At 39.8% G+C, this 17099-nt stretch overlaps 1 protein-coding gene across 1 annotated transcript in view; it reads left to right on the top strand.

Moving 5' to 3' along the window:
- LOC145780649 (uncharacterized) overlaps positions 1–11354 on the top strand; it is a 32608-nt gene extending 21254 nt beyond the window's left edge. Inside the window, exons 22-30 of the mRNA XM_082592272.1 lie at positions 460–643; positions 1002–1108; positions 1349–1450; positions 1789–1882; positions 3914–4086; positions 4768–4907; positions 6035–6207; positions 7071–7120; positions 8151–11354. Of these exons, the coding sequence (XP_082448398.1) occupies positions 460–643; positions 1002–1108; positions 1349–1450; positions 1789–1882; positions 3914–4086; positions 4768–4907; positions 6035–6207; positions 7071–7120; positions 8151–8191 (1064 nt within the window). The 3' untranslated portion in view covers positions 8192–11354. The remainder of the gene's footprint in view (positions 1–459; positions 644–1001; positions 1109–1348; positions 1451–1788; positions 1883–3913; positions 4087–4767; positions 4908–6034; positions 6208–7070; positions 7121–8150) is intronic.
- Positions 11355–17099: the final 5745 nt, after the last annotated feature.

The following is a 17099-nucleotide window of genomic DNA, read 5'->3' as shown; positions in this document are numbered from 1 at the left end:
GCGCACTGGTCAAAAATGGTCAGTTTCAACTTACAACAGGTAGTGCAGCGTGTGTAGGCAGTGACTTTGGTGGCGAATTCACCAATTTTCTTCCCCGAGTCATGGTTATCTGCCCTTCATGGGTTGTTGGGCGAAGTAGAAGAAAGTTATATCTTAACTTTCAATGCAATTTTATTCTCAAATGATTATCGTAAATAGCAGTGAAACTTCTACCAAACTGGTAAATAAACGATTATGCAAAGACATTTTATTCATTCGATATAATTGTAATAGTTGTGGCACCAAGCCACAAACATTTGACCATCTTCTTGTATACCCAGCTTGCCACCCAGTGCAGTAGGTGAGACCTTTCAATATACAACTCCGTTGTAGAAAAATGCATCAATCTGTGGTGTATCAACCAAATTTAGAAGAATAGAAGATCACAAGTGACATAACTTTTATTTATTCATTTTATAGAAAAAATGGAAACCTTGCAACAGCGTCGTGCCCAAACCTGGTCACGTGAGATGGACGAAATGACGTCAGAGCGTCGTCGGTTGGCCATCTTGCTCTGTGATGCCCTTCAGCGGCTGGAAAACGTCACCGGCGCTTTCCTCATCAAGCCAGTTGTGTCTTTCAAAGGGAAAAGTCAATTTAGGAAGTAAACAATTGGACTAGCGTGTATATTTTATAAATCTTGTAGTTGATAATTCTGTATTGGGACATTGGACTATTCCATACGAAGGGGTCTCTCTTACTAAGCATTGTCGTTGTCATCGGGATTTGAAGGTCTCTGAGAAGTTCTAGGAAAAGCAAGCTCTTGTTTATACCGGGACATGAACTACTGTATCATTATTGAAGGTGAAAAGATTCGCTTTCTGGGCGTTTGATTCAGATATTCATCCGCGAAGCATAAGCCTAGATAAATTACTAGAAATCGAAACTTCAATGTTCAATATGTCGTAATAAAGCCATCGATTTTAGTAACAATGCTGTGATGATACATTATTTTATGCCAGATATTCTGGAAAGATCAGCACCAAGTTTAACAAGCATCAGGTGGAAGCAATGCTGCAGAAGATGCTGATAAAGAAGTCGCAGATGGGAAGATCTATAACTGCGCATGGTACGATTCAACGTCACTGTTTTTATTCTCTTCCACGCTACTTACAGTTTGCCCTTTTGCATTGTTACAATACCAACCTATGTTGAAACAAAGCAGAACGGAAACTTTAACTAGCTGGTATCTTACCTAGTAAAATCTTTAATCGGACCAGTATCAACGGGCATCATTTTGCTGTATGAAAGTGGAAAAGAAGGCTTGCAACATACCAGCAAACTTTTTAACAAACCGATTTACATTCAGATGCAGGAAAGTATGGATCTCTACCTCCCACTAGCGGCAGCAGGCTATACACAACAGCGATGAAACCGAGCGCCCGTCCCAGTCAATCACTCACCGTGGCAGGTAGTGCAATAGCGATCTTGACATGCTTATTGCTTAGTGTGGTTAGCAAGTGATATTGCATCGGGTTGGTGTTTACTAGGATCCCGGATCATTTTATTCACTCTGATTGTATTTTCACATTTGTAATACGGATGAAACCATGACCAATTTGACACGAAGTAAAACCATTTCAGTAGACTACAGTTTATCCTCAACTTTTACGCTTCTGCATTATCCACGTTGATTGGCTGTTTAGTGTATGTCCAGAACCGTAGCGTAGTGTGGCGTAACGGCTATGATATTGCTAACATTAATGGTCCTTCACTACCCGCAATGTAATTTTCCGTAACTGTTTGAAGGACTGAAGAATGAGGAAGCAACGAGCATGTGGAACGTTAACGCAGCATTGTCGCACAGCCTTCCGGTGTCAAGAACCCACAAAGGAGAAAAAGGGTAATTCGTTGGTACCCGGACATTTTGCCGATTGGATATTTTTCCGAAACTCATTTTGTAGAAAGGACTAAATGCCGATTACCAGTTCAAAGGCACTGCTTGCATAGTAACGAAACTTTGTCGCAAATAGTCCTTTTGGTAATTAGTCCATTCGGCAATTTGTCCTTTCGGCAAAATGTCTTTCGGCCTATTGGGTTTCGCAAAAATGTCTTTCGTTATACTGGGTTTCGGAAAAATATCTTTCGGCATACTGGGTTTCGCAAAAATGTCTTTCGGCATACTGGGTTTCGGAAAATGTCTTTCGGCATACTGGGTTTCGGAAAAATATCTTTCGGCATACTGGGTTTCGGAAAATGTCTTTCGGCATACTGGGTTTCGGAAAATGGTCTTTCGGCATACTGGGTTTCGGAAAATGGTCTTTCGGCATACTGGGTTTCGGAAAAATGTCTTTCGGCATACTGGGTTTCGGAAAATGTCTTTCGGCATACTGGGTTTCGGAAAATGTCTTTCGGCATACTGGGTTTCGGAATATGGTCTTTCGGCATACTGGGTTTCGGCATACTGGGTTTCGGAAAATGGTCTTTCGGCATACTGGGTTTCGGAAAATGGTCTTTCGGCATACTGGGTTTCGGAAAATGGTCTTTCGGCATACTGGGTTTCGGAAAATGTCTTTCGGCATACTGGGTTTCGGCAAAATGTCTTTCGGCATACTGGGTTTCGGAATATGGTCTTTCGGCATACTGGGTTTCGGAAAATGTCTTTCGGTATACTGGGTTTCGGAATATGGTCTTTCGGCATACTGGGTTTCGGAAAATGGTCTTTCGGCATACTGGGTTTCGGAAAATGGTCTTTCGGCATACTGGGTTTCGGAAAATGGTCTTTCGGCATACTGGGTTTCGGAAAAATGTCTTTCGGCATACTGGGTTTTGGAAAATGTCTTTCGGCATACTGGGTTTCGGAAAATGGTCTTTCGGCATACTGGGTTTCGGAAAATGATCTTTCGGCAAACTGGGTTTCGGAAAATGGTCTTTCGGCATACTAGGTTTCGGAAAATGGTCTTTCGGCATACTAGGTTTCGGAAAATGGTCTTTCGGCATACTGGGTTTCGGAAAATGTCTTTCGGCATACTGGGTTTCGGAAAATGGTCTTTCGGCATACTGGGTTTCGGAAAATGATCTTTCGGCAAACTGGGTTTCGGAAAATGGTCTTTCGGCATACTAGGTTTCGGAAAATGGTCTTTCGGCATACTAGGTTTCGGAAAATGGTCTTTCGGCATACTGGGTTTCGGAAAATGGTCTTTCGGCATACTGGGTTTCGGAAAATGGTCTTTCGGCATACTGGGTTTCGGAAAATGTCTTTCGGCATACCTACTGGGTTTCGGAAAAATGTCTTTCGGCATACTGGGTTTCAGAAAATGTCTTTCGGCATACTGGGTTTCGGAAAATGGTCTTTCGGCATACTGGGTTTCGGAAAATGGTCTTTCGGCATACTGGGTTTCGGAAAATGGTCTTTCGGCATACTGGGTTTCGGAAAATGGTCTTTCGGCATACTGGGTTTCGGAAAATGGTCTTTCGGCATACTGGGTTTCGGAAAATGGTCTTTCGGCATAATGGGTTTCGGAAAATGGTCTTTCGACATACTGGGTTTCGGAAAAATGTCTTTCGGCATACTGGGTTTCAGAAAATGTCTTTCGGCATACTGGGTTCCGGAAAATGTCTTTCGGCATAATGGGTTTTGGCAAAATGTCTTTCGGCATACTGGGTTTCGGCAAAATGTCTTTCGGCAAAATGTCCGCGCACGAATTCGTTTTTGTATGACTTTGGTATTTTAACTGTTAGTTGTTTTTTGTATTATTTCTGGTTAGTTGTTAGTAATAGTACTGAACGTTAGATATCTGCAATCGGCTATGGCAGAAAAACATTGGGTGAGTTGTTTTCGTCTATTAAGTTTCTGTACCACAACATAGCCTACATTGCACTGCTTTTGCAGAAAGTTTTCATTTTTCTTGCATTACTTCCACGGTTTGTTCAGCCCATCTGCCAACTACCAACTCCATCCATCAACGGTCCCAAAGCTGTTAGAGCTCGACATTGGCCGGTACCAAGTTGACCAGGTCAATGTCCATTCGCTCATTAGCCCGAAGGCTGCTTTGGGAAATGACAGGATGAAGAACATGGAGATAATGAGACTTCGCTCCCAGACAAGTAAATCCGAATCTACGTTTCTTTTGTAGTTTTTTTTTTTTTCCTTACGACCGGTTGTCGAAGATTTAGAGTGCACAGAAAGGTAAGAAAGCCAATCTTCGTGTCCATCAGTTTAGTATCTTACCAAAAGATAAAGCTTCATGCTCTTGAGGGGTGTCGAACCGGCGCCCTTTCAAGAGGGCTCCCATACTAGGGCTCTCACCTCTCGGTTATGAAATCAGTATTTTAGTTAACGTATTTGATAAAAATTATAAAAAGTTAAGTCATATATTTGATTGGAGACGGAATCTCGTACGTTGAACCCAACTTTCGAAATGTGCATTTATTTTTCTGGTAAAACTTTTATTTTTGCAATATGACTACGTTGTCAACCGACTTGATAAGCTCATGGATTTTGAAGTGGAATTTTAACTTTGGGAGTGTGGGTAGCCTATTTAAGAGCTGATGCAGCTTTAGAAAAATAAGGCTGCCAGTCTTGAAACTATTGAGACACCGTTTCCGGCGAATTATTTCATCGATAATGTTACTTCTTCGACTTGTTTTCCACACTACTTTTTCGAAACTGCCAATTACCAATCAAGCTCCAACAGATTTTGAGTGGTGTAGTTCAGTGCTGCCGAATGTAGCAAAAGTTATTTTCTCATTTTTTGTCCATTCAATTAAATGCTCTCATTCATGCAGGCGTGCGCAGGGATGGTACTGGCATGCGTCCTAACACAAACGCGGATCCAACACCAAACCTCCAAGACTCTCCATCACTCCTCTCATCACCGGATTACAAATCCAGTGCCCCACCAACTACTCCTGCTTCTTTGTCTCAGGTTTTTATCTTTTACTTATTTTGAAGACAGTCGTTTCACTGCTATCTCGTGTGGTTTTGGAAGATTTATTTTCACCTTGGAAAGTCTTCTGGAGCTATTGCTTAGTGAAAATTCTTGGAGAATTGTTTAGTTTTAAGCACTCCGAACGTGGTTTAATTTATGGTTGCGCTTAATTGCTGCTGAAAATAATTCGTCTATGCCCTAAAACAGGGTCCGCAAATAGTGCGTCGCGACCCAAATTTGGATCGCGAGACCATCCACTCTGGGTCGCAAAACAGTTTAAACTTAGCCTACAATGAATATAACTTGTTTGGCAAAAATAGATACAATAATTTACTCTTTGATGTGCTAAGTTTCATACAATTTTGTACAAGAAAATTTATACTTTCAATGGTAGTACAGTAGTCCCGCTTAATAAGCCCAATTTGCTCCATTCCGGTTTTACTGAAGGTGTAGAAGTGGCAGAGAATTTTTCCCCACTTAGTAGGCCTACCCGCTTAATGTCCAAAGTTGTCCGGTCCCGATGTGGGTTGGGGACCGCCGTATTGATATTAAATTGCAAAGTATTTTGCGCAAAATTATATGCTTCTGAAACATTTGGTTACGAAGATTTACAACGATTGTTTTTTGGGTCACGCCAAGAAGTATTTGCGGACCCCTCCCCTAAAGCTTCTTTGCTAATTTGAATTTCTCTGATTAGCCAAAATTTACATTTCATTTGTCTTCTTTTCTTCTGCTATAAATGCTTCACCACATTTAGGTTTATTTTATTCTGATGACAGCTCCTGAAGAGGGTTAGACGAAAAACTGCAGCTTCGAGCTATGAGCAACCTTCTACTTGCTATTTTAATGATCGCTTGAGATTATCACTCCGTGGACGAGCACATCATATTTTCAATGTTTTGATAAAACTTTCTCTGCTGATCCTCAACCCAGCCCCCGTTCGAAGGAGTAACTTCTATCTATCGATGGCATGATGGAGATGATGGTCCACAATGGTCGCCCAGTGTAGACACAACCCCTTTTTAAAGTCCTTAACCTTGTGCCTCGATTTTACGCGAAGTGATCTGAAACTAGCAACAAGTGCTAAGGATGCGCTGCGTTTATCATGCATGACGTATTCACAGGTGCTTGGTCGAAGTGGTAGTTCAGCTATGCGACTTCTTTCCGCTGATGATGTCACCGTCGGATACTCCCCGGCGTCACCGAAACCTCTTCCTCCAATCAGAATGACTTCGATTCGCTCTAATGCGACATCTGGCGGGTCCAGCAAACGTGCCACGCCTCTGTCGCCGTCAAGGTAAAAATTAGTTCATGGTCGTAATATCTCAACAACATATATTTGATTACCGTACTTCACAGTGTAGATTTTAACGATCTGTTTTAGCCTGATGCTGCGAGTTCGTTGTGGCAGTATCGAATTGCACAAGCTTTCGGAACACAGTTCCCTAGTCTAAGTAAGCAACGATCATGCTGTTAAAAGCGAAACTCAATCAATAACATATGTTTTATTGTTCGTAGTTGTATCACAAGTCCTCATAGCTGCTCTTGTGCACCTTCGTCATTCGTAAAAAAAATATTTTTTCTTCAACGCCTAACTTATTAGAGCTCAGTCGTGAGTCACCAGTGGAACCTTTCAGCGAAACGCAGCTTGAAATCGATCAAATTAATAAGCAGTTACGTGGCTTGTTATATTGAGACAAAAAAAGCTGTTATAGAACAACTTGATGCAGTGCCACTCAAAAAGAAGCTGATAGATTGTCGGAATCTTTATCTTCGGACTGAGAAAGTCTATTTTGAACCTTAATCTTTTTCAATTTAATCCTTAAGCAATTTCGCATATTTGTGTTCGCTTTAAACCAAAGTGAAGTTTCTGTCGGTTTTCTGTGAATTATTCATTCCGTGAGGTGTCGCTAAATGAACTATCCAAAAAATTGTAAAACTTGATGCAAACTGACAGCTTGGGAAATGGAGCGTTAGCCGAGTTCAAATGGACTGGAATGGTTTAAATTTGAATGCGGACATTCAGGGAAGCATACAAGATATCGTACAATGCTCGCGTTCTTGCTCGTTTTGAACTTTGTCGTAATGAACTCAGTTAGAAGAGAGTAGCTAAGAATTATCCAACCAATATCTAATTAAAAAATTTTCTTGATGATTCAGATCCATGCCGGATATGACGAACGTTGAGAATATGACATCACCGATCGTCAGTAAGGATGCTTTTTGTTTTAGTGAAATTTAAATAACTATCTACACAGCTAAATCCGTCATTTTTTAATTCATCATGAAATGCTCAGCATGGTAGTCAATGTAAAAATGACGGGTTTTGCAGTCTGGATATTTGTAACATTGGTGGAGTGGGGTCGTCCAATAAACGTTCCAAGCAACAGGTGAATAACGGTAGTGACTTGGTCTAAGGCGATGTGGTAGTTGTGGTACGTAAAGCCCAAACTTACAACCATGATCAATTGATCATCAAATGCTCAAATGTATGGTGATGAAATGTTGAAAGAATGTAAAAAATCTCAATACAGTAGCCTCAGTTTATTAATCCTACGGTTAATAAGTCCATCCGCTTATTAAGTCCAATTTGGTCCGGTCCGGAATCACTGAATGTATTGGATTGGCAAAGAATCGTTCCAGGCTTAATAAGCCCAAGATCGTCCGGTCCCGAGGTGGGCTTAATAAGCGGGGTCTACTGTATCAAAAAAGAACAATAATTGATCGTGCCACTTGCATTTCAAAGATTTATTAACAACTATCACAAGAAGAAAGAATACACACCTACCCGATTCTTCTTTAGTCTGCTATAATCATGATGTTTGTGTTGATGGGTATTGTTTTCCATCATAAAAACGACAACCAGGAAACTCATCAAGCCTGTTATTACAACTGCTTGAAACAATTGTATGTTGTTTTGCATAATGGTGCATTAGCATAAGTGTTAAGTAACTATACGGCTGCACTCTGACAAAGAATTCTCATATTGATACGGCATGACCATCCCTTGTTTGTGGCATTGATCGGGCAAGAGCGCCGGTACATTTACCGATTTTTACCATGTCACTCTTGAACGTATATTGTTTTATGCAGATATTGTTCTAGACCCAGACACATGATCTGAAAAGTAAAAATCCAACATATGTTGCTAATTTTGCAACTGGCGTATTGTTTGGTAACAAATGCGTTCTGATGGCGAAATGCAATCGTTTTAACACGAGGTACCACTTTCTTTTATAGGTGCTCGGAAAAATATGGCAACGTCCCCTGAAGTCAGCTGAGTGGAAGAGCAAGTTAATCGACAATGTATTAATTACAACAACGAGTTTATTTACTGTTTTTTGGAAAGTTCATAGATTAATTGAAGCGTGGTATTAACGTTATTGTAGTTTATTTGTCAAAACCTATTGTACGAAACTTTGGATTGTGATTAAAAAAGATGTATTTCTGTTGTAATTAAATGTAAATACCGAAGTGTCTATTTCTAAAGCCCTAGTTTTGTTTTCGTGGGTCATGCCTTGTTTGTGTATTTCACTGTCATTGAGCATGACTTAGTGCTGTTACTTTTGCTTACCGCATTTGCTTGGTTGAAACCCAGACAGCAAAATCCGCCATTTTTACATTTATTCAACGTCTGTAAATGACGTATTTTGCTGTATTGGAAATCGCTCTTGTTTGCAAGTTCCCTTGGTCACAAACCACGAATGTCATGTTGTTGAAAACGAATGCAAGGCAAGCCGCCTTTGATTGTCAGCCAGGACATTGATTGTCAGCCAGCCTACCATATCATTTCTTTTATTGTACGCTAGGATGTTTCATATTTTTCCCATTTTCGATTTTAAAACGCCTGGAGTCTGACCGTGGCCACGGTCTGACGTGATGGGGTTTTAGGTAAAACTCAACACCCAAAATTTTAGTTCATTATGACGTCATAAAGATGTGGGGCACAGCTCTTGAAGTTCTAAATACCCCAATTTTCATGGATTTCGAAGACCACTTATCGTAAAGTGACAAAATTGGTGTCAAAATGCGCAGAAGAGATAGTTGCCTATGATGGCTTCTGATTGTCGAAAGATGTATCGGCAGCAGAAAAAAAGTTATTAAAAAAACTAGTTTTGACTAATTTGCGGCTATGATTTTTAACCAATCGTGTTTTTCAGTAACGTTGCAATGGCTTTCCCGTAGACTTGTATACTTTATCGGTGTTCTTTCTTCTTCTTTAGCCCTTTTCTGATAAATCTATTCGGCACTTCGATGTTACATCCCACTTCCTCAATTTAGTGGCCATCAGAGATGAATCTGCATCTGCAACACACACGATTTCAGGAGATAAGTGCAAGGTTATTTTTCATCTTGAAAGGGGACTACAATTTTGGGGCGTTGTCCCTTTTTTACCATATCTTTATTGTGACTGACGTTGTGGGCCATCAAATAGTCATTATTACGTCATGTTGTAGAAAAATATAACTACGTAATGGAAAAATACCAAAGCTTATTTGAAAGTACACCAAAAATTATTGAAAACTAAAATTCACTCAAAAAAACAGTTTTCTTGAATAACTTTTTTCTGCTTCTGATACGTCTTTTCACTTTTAGAAACGGTGATAGGAAACCGTATCTTCTGCGCATTTTGACACCAATTCTGTCCCTTTACCAAAGGTAGTTTTTGAAATATGTAAAAACGAGGTATTTGGTGCTTCAAGAGGTGTGTCCCCCCCTCATCTTGTGACATCATAATGAGCTAAAATTTTGGGTGTAAAATTTTTACCCAAACCCTCACCGTATAAGAACCCATGTATTTTTTAATAGTGAAAATATAAAACACCCTTTCTATTGCACGTATTTTTATCACGCCCATGCTCTGGTACAGCTCGGCATGGCCACACGTTATTTGACTCATCGTGCGAAAGTGCGTGGTGGAGCATTCACTGCTTTTTGTCTGAAAAGAAATTTTAAACCGCTTTTGAATGTAAACGGCGCAAACGATGATAAAGAGAAACTTTGTAAGCGTAACAACCCAACTTGATTCTAAACATTGGAGGGGTGAATAGATAAGTTCGTTCTCATTACACTAAGCCTTCAACACTAACCAGAGTATGATGGCCAGTTCCTTTCCATCAGCAGCTAAGCTCAACCAACTTAATACACCTTGTGTCGAGGTGGGTAATTTCTTCCACAACCGACTAAAACCTGGAGTCGAACCAGGATCGCATGATTGGAAAGCGAGCGTCTTATCCGCTGCGCCATCCAACCGCCTCCCGAGGCTCACAAACGATTTGAAGCGTATTGTAATCTTTTGGCTCATGTCACCAATACTAACCCAGACAGCAGATCAGTGTAAAATTCGATCTATTTGTTGTCTGGGGCCAGCTATTGCCTGGCGTTCACGCTTCAATAACGGATAAAGTTTCGATTGCCAAATTTGAATTGGTTCTATTCAGGCCCGAATTTAGAGGGGGCAGGTGCCCCGGGCCCCCCGACTTTTGAAGGGCCCCCCTATGTGGAAAAAATGTGATTTTGTGTTATTTTTTCTTCCTTTCAGCCTTTAAAGTTTCTGCAAAATGCTGTGCAGTGCTGGATTGATGCTACTGTAAACGCAGAGGGGGTTTTTCGCGCCGTAGGCGCGAAAATTTTTTTTTGCAGGGGGGCCCCGATCTAAAAGTGCCCCGGGCCCCCCATCAGCTAAATCCGGCCCTGGTTCTATGGTATTCTCTTAGATTGTATTCTATTGTATTCTCTTAGAACTTTCTATGTACCTTCTCATTTCTCATTTTCGTCTACTTATAGCCGTTTGGATTCTTCATCGACTCGTTTCTCCACTTATGACGTTGCGTGTGACCTTTTACCTTTGCATCAGCATTATGACAAAACAATATCCACCTGTGGCATCATTTCATCACTTTAAACCTGCAGTGGTTTGCCTGCTTGAATTAGTGGCTATTTGCTTCAATGTACAACTACGTAGCCAAAAGAATGTATCAATCTGTCGAGTATCAACTACATATAGAAGGTTCTACAGAGGAAGAAGAGTTTAATTATGGCTTCACGCCCCCACCCCCTCCTTCTAGTGGCCACAAGTGCTGCTAAAAGATGCACCATTTCTTCACGACTGAGATATCAACCTTATGTTCAGGCCGATTGTTATATGGTGGAAATCACACGATACCATTTTTGCATCAAGAAAATTATGTCTTCATGTGTTTGCACATTGTTGGCCAAAATTGCGAATAACTGGATGACTAGACTGTGTTTTTGACTCCAAATAATGAGAATTTAGTTCATTCCGAACAGAAAACTTTATGGTTAGTCTGTTTTGCTTATTTTCATGTTCACTGTGTTTTACTGATATTGTTACCTAGCTTTGCTTCATCTTTACGCGGATTTGCGTCTCACTATGATCGCTTGTAAACCAATATAGATCTTCGATATAATATAAAACAGAGACTGGCAATTTGTTTGGTTTGGTTTTGCAGTAGAATCGAGATACATGGGAAGAAACGTTTTGAGTTTACAAACAATTTTAAAACGGCCGACTGCCAGTTGTGAGCAGACTACTTGCACCATAAGGCATATTCTATGTTACCGTATAGAAAAAGAATATTTTAAAACCACGATGCAGGCTGTTCAATGGATGTTGGTCGGTTGATTTTACATCTTTATCCTCGGATTGAAAAAGCCTTTGATAGGTTATTCCTGGCAGTTTCGCATACGTGTAGAGGCTCTTGACGCAGGGTCTGTTACCGAAATTGCCAAAGTGAAGTTTTCCGATTGTTAAAGTGTTGTTGCCGGAGAAATATTCCATTCACTAGGTGCCGCTGAACGGAGAGCAGTCCTGAAATGCGTTGCTCAAGCGCGCACCCCGAGAGTCGAACCAGCGCCGCGTGATCTTGAGCAGAGCGCGTAACCACTGAGCGGTTATTCCTGGCAGTTTCACATACTTGTAGAAATGTATTGTAGAGACTTTGAACATTTTTTACGTCACTTAAACCGTAGCTTATGATTGGTTGGCGGTTTCATTCTAGTCAAGTTTAGTGGCAGAATTTCGACTTGTTAAAGTGGCTACCTGCTGAAGCGCACATCCCGAAAGCCAAACCAGCGCTGCTTGACCTTGAAGTTTTTTTAGCACACAGTCTGGCGCTTAACCACTGAGTTAACTGGACGGGTTATTTCATAGTGTGGCTATTTCGTGATCGTCCACTGTGTTTTGACTTGGGCAATCGCCTTCCCTAAAACAGGAAAAAAGTAACTGTATTCAAGTTCAAGGTGTAGGCTATTCTGTAAGTTTCAGCATTCAAGTTCAAGGTATCTTCTGTAAATACCCAGTTACGTTCAAAGCACTGATCAACTCTGGATAAGTGCTAGAAGAATCACAATTGGACTGAATCACATATTGAATCACCAATTAAAACATGTTCTGATTGGTTCAAGCTCTTACAAAAGTTGTTACGTCAAAGTGGCTACCCAGCCTTCGTTTGGATGTCGTCTGCAAGCTTGTAACTCACAAATGCTTTTACTTTTTTTAGTTCATTCTGGAACTGATCCACAGAACGATAACCAGGAAGTCTAAAAAAATAGATTACATTCGAGAATATAATGAAAATGGTGTATCCTTCCGCAATCGAAATCACAAATTTACTTTTTTTACCAAATTTGGGAGAGTCAGATAATCTGTAACTTATTTAGACCTAATTAAATAACATATCTTAACAGTGACTATCGGCAATTTAGCAATTTTGAATGTTTCAGGTTGTTTTGACAATAAAGTAGCCCACTGTCTTTCATTGAAAAAAATGCAGATATTGACTTGGCTTTATGGTTAGAGTGTTTTTCTCTGAATTGGTAGGCATATGTTTCAGGTTATATCAAAGGTTGTTTTTTAAGTGGCAATGATTTTATTCATGCTTGCCACTTAGCAAAGGATTGAGAGTAATAATGCACTCGGTTGTGCCTCCATACGATTTGGCTGGCACTGTCTTGCTTATGTAGCGCTGAGGACAGAAACATATGTGATGTGTATGCGCTATGCATATATACAGTAAAGAGGCATTATTATTTTATGTTTAGCAAAGGAAGTTATTGATCCATAAAATCTGTTTTACAGGAAGACGCACTGAGTGGAAAAACCACTTTAAGCTTTCTTCGGTTTTTCTTGATCACGCTATAAATCTAATAAGCATGAACCACGTTTATTCAATACAAAGAACAAGTTTATATTGTTACTATACAGCAGGGGTGAGCAAACTTTTGTAGCACTGCTGGGAAAAATACCCATAACCGGCTTGGACTGTGGGCCAAAATTGTGTTGCACTAAGTAACAGCAAAATACATAGGCTAAGTACCTCAACATAGCAAAGTGCAGTAACAGACCACCAGCACTGACACAAATGGGCTATATCCTTGAAAGGAACAATACTACTGTACCATAGCGAGTAGCGACCTGTATAGATAACTATGTAATTCTTTCGAGTGTCACGTGCTCGTGCTTGCGTTCACTGGAAATATCTATTGTTCAGTATATTCGTCGGCTCCAGCCGTCACCTTCGAGATAACATGTTATCTCGAAGGTGACGCTCTAGCTCGTGTCCGAGCATTGGTTTGTCTTCAAATTGAATTTGGCTTTGGATGGTGATGTCGTATGTGGCTTTGGAGGCCCAGTCTATGATGGAAAAGACGTGGGCAAAAAGCACATTGTATGGAGGGTAGGGGGCGTGGTAGTTTTAGCTTTTCTTTTCTAATGTTTCGTTTTTCTTGGGCTTTTTGTATCCTGTTTTTTTCGAAAATTTCCATGCTTTCCCTAGTTCTTTTTCTCCATAGTGATCTGTCACTAGCAAGTTGTTCCCATGAATCCAAATCAATGTTTGCATGGTTGAAGGAGACTTTCAGCTGATCTTTGTATCACATTTTTGGTCTTCCGGGGAGTCTTTTCCCTGTCATTAGCTCACCATAAAGCATTATTCGAGGGAGCCTCTTGGGTCCATTCGCACGACATGTCCTGTCCAGCTAAGGCGGTGTTGCAACATGGTGACAAATTATGACAAATGTATACGCAACAAATGACCACGCAGCTCCCTCACGCCTAGGTAGCCTAATTTCACACTGGTTAAACTTATCGGACTGCCAAACAAAAATTAATGTTTACTAAACGTTGTACACTTGAGACATAAATTAAAATCGTCTAACTTCTCTGTCATTTTACATTCGTATAAAATCATATTGTACTTTAAAACTTGTACACAAATACTGAAATTGCTTCTTCCTTACGTTAAAAGAGCTTCTTAAAAAGCTGATTTTTATAGTGCGGGGGAGGGGGTTAACCTGAAGCAACCCTATCTTCAAGCCGCAACTTACGCATAACGTTGATAAAACGTAAAAGAAATGAACTCTTTGATAATCTACTTTTAAAAAAAAACTGAATGCTGTCAACCGAAAACTAATTTCAGTTAAGAGTAAATTGGGCAAATTCTCCACGTAAGTAGGCCCAGGGGCGCCGGGACGATTTTTGACTGGGGGGCTAGATTATGAAAAAAAAGTCATTTTTTAAAGTTTTATGATAAGATATAGCGATAATGCTGAGCAGTTCGTTAATCGTACGAAAGATACATTTCACGTTAAAATTAATTAGGCTAAAAGCGAATTGTAAAAATTTTTATAATGCAAAATGTGCAGATGCTTACATGACTATAAAAGGGCACCATTGCCCCCCATCCAGAGAAAATTTGAGGGCAGGGGGAGCATCTTCCCCCTCTGCACTCCCGCTTCCGACGCCCCTGAGTAAGCCTATACAAGTGAACTTGCTGCTTTCGAAACTTTACTTTGCATTGTAAGATGGATGTTTATTTTAAGAGAACAGAAGTTTGTTTACAAACTTATCAGACCACTTGAGCATATTTTTCTTTTAGCCTATAAAGTCTTTGGAATATTTTCACACAAATATGCCCAGCAAAGAGCAGTTAAAATATTCCTGTTTTCTCAGAGATCATGTCAAGTATTGTTTGTTTTTAAATGTAGTCTTAATAAAGATGATAAATTTATTGGAATGAATTGAGTAAAATCTATGCAAAAGGGTGAATTTTTCTTTGTGCTTTTCATAGATGTAGGAGAAGGTTAATTTTTGGGAATGCTAAAGAACTCAAGCCTAAATAAAACCAACTGTGCTTAAATATTTTTGTGACAAGTCATCCACTACTTTGCACATTTCCACTGCTACCAGCAGTCTAGTTATTTTGCAGAGTACAAATGCTTTCACTTACACAAAGAAGTATAGGTGGTTCTACGAGGAAAATTATTGAACAGTGTGTTTGAATTACGTGAACCACTGTAAAGATTTCTATCGGAAAAACGTTCAGATTTTATTAACAAAGTTATTGATGAAAAACGGGTTCTCACACTTGCCTACTTGTGTGACATATTCAACCTGCTCAACAATCTAAATCTTTCACTTCAGGAAAAATGACAATTGTACTCAAGTTGGCATATAAAATGGCTTCATTTAAAGACAGACTTAAATTGTAGGAGCAACGCTTAAAGTTTAAGAGTTTAAGCCTTAAACCAACGAGTATTTGACGTGTTTCAAACATTAGCAGAGACTTTGAAAGACAATCAACTTGAGCAAGCGTTCTTCGACCTTGTAAGCAGTCACTTGCGTGAGGCCTACGTACTTTTTCTAAAGTTCAAGCGATGTTTTGCAAGCATTAAAAGCCCTAGAACTACAAAGAAAAGGATCCGAAATCCATTTATTTTCAAACCAGACGAATCAATTTTTTCTGCACGACAAGAGGATTAGCTGCTAGACATTATAAATGATGGCAGCCTGAAATGCATTTTTCATAAAACGACTCTATCAATGATTCTTTATTACAAAAATACATGGAAAATCAGCAGAGCTCTATTGGCATATGCATTTCGCTCTACAATTGTAAAGCATCATTAGTGCCTTATTCAAATAGAAATTTTCTAGAAATTAATAAAATAGAAAAAAAATAGAAATTTAGAAATTCTATTTGAATAAGGCACTAATGATGCTCTACAATTGTAGAGCGAAATGCATATGCCAATAGAGCTCTGCTGATTTTCCATGTATTTTTGTACTAAAGAATGATTAATTGATACTTGATGGAGAATCGCTGGCCTGCTGCTTCTTAGTCAGGAGATCCCCTATCCTTAGTGGAAATTAATATATGCATTGACTCTATCAATGCTTTTATGAAGGTCTTGTCAGAATACCTTGACCTTGCCAGAAAAGCATGAAAGACTTTGCTGCAATTTCCGACATTCCACTTATGCGAGTCTGGATTGTCTGTGTTGGCAGCAACAAAGGCGCAACGCAAAACAAAGTGGACTTGAGGGACACATTGCAGATGTCATTTGAGTTCCGTAATTCCTAGGTGGGAACATCTCGTTGCTGCAAAACAAGCTCAAGGTTCTCATTGAATCAAAGTTGTAATAACTTATACAAGCTGTAGGCCTATTGCTGAACATGTTTTTGTTTTTTGAAGGCCGGTCCGCGATAAAATTTCTGCTTTAAACTGGCCCACAGTGCAAAAAAATTTGCTGACCCCTGGTCTAGAATATACAGTAAATTCACTTTGTATATTGTTTAATTTCTTTGTACAACAAAATTTGTAACATCTTAACAAATTCACAACTATTTCCAAAGTCTAACAAATTTGTAGTTGCGAGAAATACAATCATCTTTAGCACATGTAATCTTGTGCTGCCAGTATCTGGAAACCGGATGATGGCCGCTGCGATGCCTGCTCATTGTGACTTGTTCTGATCAGCTGCCACCCCTATGGTCAGCTGCCGCTCCTCGATGCGATTGATTCTGTCTCTCCTCTCATCATAGATCTCTCGCAAACGCTCGTGTTGTATATGAGAACATTGCATTATCACTACCGTTGCTTCTGCATAGTGCCACGCGTTCCATCTTGTTTTTGTTTTTTAGTTATTTTTTTCATGTTCTTGTTAGTCATTGCTCGGCTACTGCCTATGCTGTAGAGTCGATACTTCTTAAACCAGTAGCCTAACTTTGGCATGAATGAGGAAAAACGGCATCTAGCTTCTGGTTGTCTTTTCAAAACTTATATTTCTCACCCAGTTCAGTACCGATCTTTCTTTTTTTCATTTCCGACCATTACAGCTGTGATCCCATTCTCATCATTCTCATCTCAATTTATTATTGATTACATC

Source organism: Aplidium turbinatum, chromosome 12 (genome assembly GCF_918807975.1).
Source record: "Aplidium turbinatum chromosome 12, kaAplTurb1.1, whole genome shotgun sequence".
In the NCBI taxonomy this organism is placed as follows: Eukaryota; Metazoa; Chordata; class Ascidiacea; order Aplousobranchia; family Polyclinidae; genus Aplidium; species Aplidium turbinatum.
This window is presented reverse-complemented; position numbering and strand designations above follow the sequence as displayed.